Source organism: Argentina silus (genome assembly GCF_951799395.1).
Source record: "Argentina silus genome assembly, chromosome: 20".
NCBI classification, from domain to species: Eukaryota; Metazoa; Chordata; class Actinopteri; order Argentiniformes; family Argentinidae; genus Argentina; species Argentina silus.
In genome coordinates, this window is record NC_139674.1 from 15,916,258 (window position 1) to 15,925,818 (window position 9,561).

Here is a 9,561-nt window from a genome sequence, read left to right on the forward strand (position 1 = left end):
TTGTCTTTATTTTTCCAGGTTAGTCTGACTGAGATCAAACCTATTTTACAAGAGAGACCTGTTCCATGCAGTTGTGTTCTGCTCACGTGTCTGTACCTCTAGAGCAGATACAGAGATGCATAAACACTAAGAGAGGCCATCGATGCCAAAGAATAAGACAGTAAAACTGAACTATCTCTGAACTACATCTTCTCTGTCTCCTTCAAGTTATGATCTGCTTAGATATGTACACTACTAAACTTTTATTTGTCATGTACATCTCATACAGCCGTAATTGATATCGTGAAATGCTCCTCGATCAACAACAGCCACCAACAGTTAACAACAGTCAACAACAATCAACGAATCAACAATACAATATAATCTAGTAATATTAAAACAGTGACAGTAGAGGTGCATAAGGGTGTAGTGTATGTAGCAGAAGTAATGATACCAATAGTAATATTCCAGAACAACAGGTAATAACATATATAATAACATAGGTAATAACATAGTCTATGTCTCTCCTCCCAGGGAAGATCGTCATCGATGGTATTGACATCTGTAAGCTGCCTCTCCAGACCCTCAGGTCCCGCCTGTCCATCATCCTACAGGACCCTGTGCTGTTCAGCGGCTCCATACGGTACGTGATGCACACACACACACACACACACACACACACACACACACACACACACACACACACACACACTCACACACACACTCACACACACACACACACACACACACACACTCACACACACACACACACACACACACACACACGAGCACACACACACTCGCACAGGCACAGGCACACACACACACACACACACGAGCACACTCATGCAAGAATGCTGACACAAGAGATGCATGCTTTCTAAAAACACCCCCCAAACACACACACACACACACACACACACACACACACACACACACACACACACACACACACACAGAGGATCCCCTTTAACACAAACAGACCATGCCAAGGATAGCAAACACTGACTTCCTTTTCATGTTGGTGGAGAAATGGATAAAAGGATTATCTATCTATGACAACACACACACACACACACACACACACACACACACACATACATACATACTGTACACACACACACACACACACACACACACTGTTTAGAGAGAGGCATTCCCTTGGGGCTCATTATAAACCCTCTTATCAATGGCACTTCTGTTCAGACTCAACATCCTCCAACAACATTGGCTCTGCCAACACACTGGCTCAGCTGTGGAGGGGAGTTCAACCATATTCTACTGTAACGTGCGTAGACCAGGGGAGGCTGGTGGAGGTAGAAATCGGGCTCATTGTAATGCACGGAATTTGATTTGACGTGTTTGATACCATTCCTCATTCCGTTCTGTGCATTACAATGAGCCCGTCCTCCGATTTCTATCTCCACCAGCCTCCCCTGACATATGCTGTATGGTCTGTTTGTGTGTGTGTCTCAAGCTTCACCCCCCAAACTACAGTACACAGCTATCCAATATCCAACAAATGAGTTAATCCCCCAAAGACGTCACGTAGGGAAAGTTCACAGGACTCCCAGGACATGGCCTCCTCATCCTGCTGCTGCTGTGTAGCTGTGTGTGTGTGTGTGTGTGCATATGTACGTGCGTGCATACGTGTGTGTGTGTGTGTGTGTGTGCATATGTACGTGCGTGCATACATGTGTGTGTGTGTGTGTGTGTGTGTGTGTGTGTGTGTGTGTAGCCCACAGCTTGGTCCTGTTTGGAGCGTGGGCAGCAAACTGCCGGCTGTGTTTGTTATAAAAGACAGAGCATGTGCTGTTTGTTTAGAAATACGTCCTCGTCTCCATGAGAAAAGAATGGAGGAAGCCGGGTGGCGGTTGTTATTATGGGATGTCAGCTAGTTCTGCCAGCGCCAGCCCGTTGCCATGGCGATGTTTATGCGAGCGGGCCTCAGCGGAGGCCGTTGGGTCCTGCGGGACTACAACCACTATGGCAGGCAGTTAAGACACAGCGCTACGCTAGCTACCTAGCCTGGTTACCATGGTTTGGCTATGTTAGCTACCTAGCCTGGTTACCATGGTTTGGCTATGTTAGCTACCTAGCCTGGTTACCATGGTTTGGCTATGTTAGCTACCTAGCCTCCGCCATGGTTTGGCTATGTTAGCTACCTAGCCGTCATGGTTGAGCTATGTTAGCTACCTAGCCTCTGCCATGGTTGAGCTATGTTAGCTACCTAGCCTCCGCCATGGTTTGGCTATGTTAGCTACCTAGCCTCTGCCATGGTTGAGCTATGTTAGCTACCTAGCCTGGTTACCATGGTTGAGCTATGTTAGCTACCTAGCCTCCGCCATGGTTGAGCTATGTTAGCTACCTAGCCGCCATGGTTGAGCTATGTTAGCTACCTAGCCGCCATGGTTGAGCTATGTTAGCTACCTAGCCGCCATGGTTGAGCTATGTTAGCTACCTAGCCTCCGTCATGGTTTTAGCTTTGGGTGAAAGAGGAGGTCGTCACACCACGGAGCCGACCCAAACCATGCCGTGCTGGCTCGGATATGACAGCGTCTATGGGGTGGATGCGCAATTGGTTCAGTACAGTACAGCTCAGCTCGGCTCTGTTCGGCCCAGTTCTGTAGTGTGAATGAGGGTCACATTACATTTACATTTATATTCATGGCATTTAGCAGACGCCTTTATCCAAAGCGACTTAAGTGAGTAAGTGAATCATCTATCCATCAGTCATCATAAGAAAAATGAATTTATGCTAGGACCAGGGGCCGTTGGCAATCACAATGCTAGAAGAATGGAAGATTATTATTTCTTTTATTTTTTTCATTTATTTACAGGAGAGAAACTTGCACAGAGGGGTAGTGGGGATGAAGAGGCCTTTAGGAGGGACAGTTAAGATGTAGCCTGAAGAGATGGGTCTTCAATCTACGGTGGAAGATAGGCAGTGACTCTGCGGTCATGACAGCAGTGGGAAGTTCGTTCCACCAGCGGGGCGCCAGGATTCAGTGTGGTCTTGCCTGGGAGGGTCCCCTGTGTGTTGGGGAGGTAGAGGAGGAGGCAGGGGGCAGCATGGGCCTCGGTCCAGACCCAGAAACTCCTGGCATTGCCTCTTATGGGCATCACCCATCAGTGCTGCTCTCTCTCATATCCTCTGTCCTACTCCCCCTTTCTCTCTCTCTCTCTCTCTCTCTCCTTCTCTCTCTCTCTTTCTCTCCTTCTCTCTCTCTACCTCTCGCTCTTGCTCTCTATCTCTCTCATACCCTCTGTCCGACCTCTCTCTCTCTCTCCCTCTCTCTCTCTCTCGCTCTCTATCTCTCTCTCTCGCTCTCTCCCTCTCTCTATCTCTCTCTCTCTCTATCTCTCTCTCATACCCTCTGTCCTTCTCTCTCTCTCTTTCTCTCATACTTCATACTCTCCTACTCTTTTCATTGCTCTTTCTTCCTTCCACTTTCTATCTGTGAACCCTGGCAGGTTTAACCTGGACCCGGAGCGGACCTGTACTGATGACAGACTGTGGGAGGCGCTGGAGATCGCCCAGCTCAAGAACATGGTGAAGGCTCTGCCCGGGGGACTGGGTATGACCCACTACCAACACCTGCCACTCTGTTATAATATGACCATTACTCTGTTATAATATGACCTGTCACTCTGTTCAGAAGGACTGATTTAAACACACACTGTGAGATGATGACAATGATGATGAAGATGATTATGATCATGATAATGGTGATGATGATGATGATGTGTGTGTATGTGTGTTTGTGTGTGTGTGTGTGTGTGTGTGTGTGTGTGTGTGTGTGTGTGTGTTTCAGACGCGGTGGTGACGGAGGGAGGGGAGAACTTCAGCGTGGGTCAGAGGCAGCTGTTCTGCCTGGCCCGGGCCTTCGTGAGGAAGAGCAGCATCCTCATCATGGACGAGGCCACTGCGTCCATCGATATGGCAACGGTAATATTCATATATTCATACACTCATATACACTATAAACACTTTTTCCCCACTTCAACACTTTATTCAACATGTCAAAGTGCTTTACATACACATCCATCCATCCATCCATCCATACATAGACACACACACACACACACACACACACACACTGTATACTGCCTGAGGACAGCCTGCTCTATGGCCTCTCAGGCAGGGCCTCCAACACGCATATGAGGTCACTAGGGGGTACAGCAGGTTAGGTGGTGTGTGTGTGTGTGTGTGTGTGTGTGTGTGTGTGTGTGTGTGTGTGTGTGTGTGTGTGTGTGTGTGTGTGTGTATGTGTGTGTGGGGGGGGATAGTGGGATACAGACCACACAGATGTGCTAGACTCACACATGGCTGTGGGTCTGGTTGTGAAGTGTGTGTGCGCGTGTGTGTGTGTGTGTGTGTGTGTGTGTGTGTGTGTGTGTGTGTGTGTGTGTGTGTGTGTGTGTGTGTGCGTGCGTGCGTGTGTGTGTGTACTATACTGCAACGCTCTGAACAGCCTCCCTCTTCTCACCCCTGCAGGAGAATATCTTACAGAAGGTTGTGATGACCGCGTTCGCTGACCGCACGGTCGTCACCATAGCAGTAAGTGAACTGAGGTGTCCGCTGTTTGCTTGGCGTTTTGTTGGAAAGGCGAGAATCCGACCCAGAGAAGCATTCTCTATGTAGATTCTCTATGTAGGTGAAGAGGCGTATGGGGCTCTGAGCTCCCTGGTTGTACCTAGGTTGGTGGTTGGACAGGCTAGGGGAGCTTCTAAGCTTTCGTATTTCATATTTTATATTTCATATTTCACCAGCCTTCCCTGTACTGTTCCTTTGCTCTTCTCTAAAACAATCCTCTAGACTCCAAACTTCTCTCCCGCTTCCCTCACCTTTCTCCTTCTCCCTCTCTTTCCTTGTCCTCTGTGTGTGTGTGTGTGTGTGTGTGTGTGTGTGTGTGTGTGTGTGTGTGTGTGTGTGTGTGTGTGTGTGTGTGTGTGTGTGTGTGTGTGTGTGTGTGTGTGTGACTGTGTGCGTGCGTGCGCTCGGGGGCACATCCGTCTTGCTCTCTCTCTCTGCCCTGTCTTCTGTCCTGTCCTGGCATCTGTCCGTCCGTCCGTCCGTCTGTCCACCTCCCCCGCCTCCCCTGCTTTCCCGCCGCCAGCACCTGGTGTCCTCCATCTTGGAGGCGGAGCAGGTGCTGGTGTTCTCCGCGGGGATCTTAGTGGAGAGTGACTCAGCGCCCAGCCTGCTGGCGCAGCGGGACAGCCTCTTCAATGTCCTAGTGAGGACGGGCAAATAGGCCTGGAGGTTGGTAAAACACACATGCATGAGCGTCCCGCCCACTGCTCAGCCCCGCCCCCTGCTCAGCCCCGCCCCCTGGGGGCGTCAGGTGACGTGAAGAAGCAGCAGTTTCTCTTCTGACCAGGGCAAATGGAATCTATTTTTCAGTTTTTCTTTCTGTAATAAAATCATTTTTGTATGTATTTTGATATGTTTGTTCTGCATTGTATGTAAATGTGTTGTAAATATACAATATATATTTTTTATATACATATATATGTGTATATATACATATATATATGTAGCTATTTTTATATATTTCTCTGTGATATAAATATTATACATGTGTCTGTATTTTGATATATGTTTCTGTGTAGTGTCTGTGTGTTGTAAATATATATATTGATATACTGTATATGTGTATGTATATGTATATATATTGATATGTATGTGTATGTATTTTGCAGCATCGTGTCCACACCATCCTGACAGCAGACCTGGTGATCGTGATGAAACGAGGGAACATTCTAGAATACGACAAGCCAGAGACCCTGCTGGAGCAGGAGGGCGGCATGTTCGCCTCCTTCGTCAGAGCCGACATGTAGCGTGATCACGCCGCCCGTCAATCAATCAATCAATCAGTCAACCAATTAATCAATCAATCAATCCAACATGTTGCGTGACCACACCATCCGTCAACCAATCAACCAATCAACCAATCAACCAATCAATCCAACATGTCACCACGCCGTCCGTCCATCAATCAATTAATCATTCGATCGATCATTCGATCGGTCAATCAATCACCATCCCAACGTCGTCCATGCCTGAGCCACCACCGGCAGCCTTCTCATGGTAACGATAGATACCGTTATTGATTAGTTATTAAGGTCATGTGACTTGACTGATCGGTTTTATTGATTTTTAACTGTTGGTCCTGTGAGGACCATGGTGGGTTTATATAACACATTTGATATTAAGTCTTTAATACATTTTTTTGTTGAAATTATATCTTTGTTACACTTATTAGATGATGTTATTATACTGTATGGATACGTTTTATTGTGATATTTGTATGTTTGCATTAAGCAGATATGTATGTATGTATGTATGTATGTATGTATGTATGTATGTATGTATGTATGTATGTAACTACACTGCAGGGGAGGCTGGTGGAGGTAGAAATTGGAGGTCGGGCTCATTGTAATGCATGAGCCTGTCCTCCGATTTCTACCTCCACCAGCCTCCCCTGCTATACTGGTACCAACACTGTAGGGTGATCGCTGGTCAGCGAGCCCCCTGTCTGTCTGTGAACATGCATTGCTGACTGATTAGCCTTGGGACTGTGGACACCAAGCACTCTCCTTGAGAAGCATGGCTTTCACCCAATGGGTGTTGAGATGATGATGAGGGAAGATCCCGCCTTCCTCTGCCATTGGCTACTACCGTACTTCAAATCGCAAACCTAGACTCCGCAGACTGGTTTTCCTGGTCACAGATTAAGCCCGGTCCTGGACTAAATAACATTTTCAGTAGGAGAAGATGCAATTTAGTCTGGGGTCAGGCTTAATCTGTGTCTGGAAAACCAGGCGAGACTGATCAAAAGGTGGCTTAGTCTGGCCGCTGTGACCTAAGTGGTGATGGCGTTGGAAGAGGAAAAGATGTCGTGTGTTTTTCGATACAGGATAAAGTTGCCTTCAGGAGAGCTGTGTCACTGTCCCACTATAGTACCTAAATATGTATAGTTATTTTGCATATCAATGACAATTTTATATATCGACTTTGTACTGTAATGCCTCTGAATGCTAAACGGATTCTTGTCCGGATTTTTGTTTTTATCCTAATATCGTTTTTATCATAATATAACCCTGTGGCATATCGTTGTTTTTTCTTTGCTCGTGTCAAACCATTTTGTTTTTCTTTTTTTTCTTTTCTTTTAATCACTCAAGCAAGAACGGAGCTCATACTCGACTTTTCCTCACGCGCACACACAACACACAACACACAACACACAACACACACATACACACACAACACATACACACAACACATGCACACAACACATGCACACATACACACAACACATACACACACACACACAACACACAACACACGCACGCACACACACACACACACGCACGCATACACACACACACACGCATACACACACACACACACAACACATGCACACACACACGCGCACGCATACATACACACACGCACGCACACATACACACACACACACACAACATATGCACACATACCCACACACACACACACGTGACACGTGTAGGGTGTTTTTCCAGTCGGTTGTCGAAACCAATCTACACCCTCTTCTCAACCAGGTGTTTATCTCACACCTCTCTCTCTCTCTCTGCTCTCCTTGTGACCCCCTCCCTTTCACCCACCCTCCCTCCCTCCCTCCACCACCCTCGCTCTTCTCTCTCTCCTCCCTTGCTCACCCACCCTCCCTGCCTCGCCCCCCCACCCTAGCCCTCCTCTCTCCTCCCTCCCTCCCCCACCGTCCCTCTTTCCTCCATCCGTCCCCCCACCCTCACCCTCTTCACTCCTCCCTCCCTCCCCCACCCTCCCTCTCCTCTCCTCTCTCCCTCCCCCACCCTCCCTCTCCTCTCCTCCCTCCCTCCCCCACCCTCCCTCTCCTCTCCTCTCTCCCTCCCCCACCCTCCCTCTCCTCTCCTCTCTCTGAATGATTAGATGATATGCCTTCCCCTCACTCTCTCTCTCTCACACACACACACACACACACACACACACACACAGACACACACACACACACACAGACACACACACACACACACACAGACACACACACACACACACACACCCTGCCGTCAGAGAGAACTGAGACAGCCATGTCAGCTGCCTCGGAACTGGGGGAAGAGAATGATGGGCAGTCTTGTGTGTGTGTGTGTGTGTGTGTGTGTGTGTGTGTGTGTGTGTGTGTGTGTGTGTGTGTGTGTGTGTGTGTGTGTGTATGTGTCTGTGTCTGTGTCTGTGTGTGTGTGCCAAGCTTCATCACTGACTGGCACTGGTAATCCAACCATACATTCATGCATATCACAATAGATCATATATCACAATTAAATTAATTAAAGATGTTCTCTGCCATTACTGTTCAACTTTTTACTTTTGGGAATACATGTGTGGAAGGGTTATCAATTATCACCATTTTAAAGACCACATGTTTTTTTTTTTAAGTGTCTACTTCATCATAGACTTGTGTCTGTCTTCAGTGTATGTACTTTATGCGACCATTACTCTGGTATTTGTAATACAAACATATAGAAGAAACATTATACAGGATGCCTACTTTTTTACACTTGAACTAATAATAAAACTGCTTTAAGTGAAAACTACTGCAACTGTGTTTTTTTAGACATTCAAAGTCTATGTCGCAGGCACACACACACACTTACACACCACACACACACACACACAAAGAACCTTTTTAGAACCCTTGAGTGTGTGAACATTCAAAGCTAATGTCACACACACACACACACACACACACACACACACACACACACACACACACACACACACACACACACACAGATGTGTCCCATTGGGCTCATATCCCATCTTCACAAGGATAACTAAAGCTTGATCAGATTGGGTGAAACCCATCTGCATTGCATCAGTTGCTGACTGGCGCCATCTGCTGGTCGCTAATGGAATGTGGCGCTACCATAATTTCACATATTGATAATAGGCCACAGCTACTGTAACAGCTCAGTACAGTCAGCAAATGAATATAAACATGAAGGCAAGTTTGTCAGTAACTGTAACAACGAATTATGTTAAGCTATGTATGCGCCCATTATCGCCTACAATAGTGTCATTATAAGACCGTTCCATTGTCTACACACCATGTCCAATGGATATGATATAAATGTGTTTTGCTTTTTAAATCAATGAAACTAAACGAAAACATAATGAAAACGTTGCAATTGAGCAAGTAAATTCCTTATTTCCGAAATAAAGCAGCCGTGTATTGTAACCCGCCCATGGACTTGCTCTGCGTACGTCAATAGAAGTTGGGATGCGCCCTCAGTGACAGACTGGAAACTCACATCCCTCAGAAGTACTTTTTGGAAGTCACGCTGGAGCGGTTAGAATTCCGCGACATATATTTGCAGTTTCGTGCTCCCAGAAATCGATGAAAACCGTCCTCGAATGAACCGGATTTGATCACCCTATATGAATCATGATTTACCGCAGGTGACAGAATTACGCACGGACCAGAAGAAGAAAGAACTTTGGCTGCACTGAAACTATTCAGTCGTTTTTGTTAATTGCCAATGTGGTGAAAGGCACTGACG

At 46.8% G+C, this 9,561-nt stretch overlaps 1 protein-coding gene across 1 annotated transcript in view; it reads left to right on the forward strand.

The window, feature by feature from the left end:
- The window catches only part of abcc9 (ATP-binding cassette, sub-family C (CFTR/MRP), member 9), a gene marked incomplete at both ends in the record, with an annotated part of 41,851 nt that extends 36,614 nt beyond the window's left edge, over positions 1-5,237 (forward strand). Inside the window, 5 exon segments of the mRNA XM_083692100.1 lie at positions 514-622; positions 3,454-3,557; positions 3,795-3,928; positions 4,478-4,540; positions 5,100-5,237. Of these exon segments, the coding sequence (XP_083548226.1) occupies positions 514-622; positions 3,454-3,557; positions 3,795-3,928; positions 4,478-4,540; positions 5,100-5,237 (548 nt within the window).
- Positions 5,238-9,561: the final 4,324 nt, after the last annotated feature.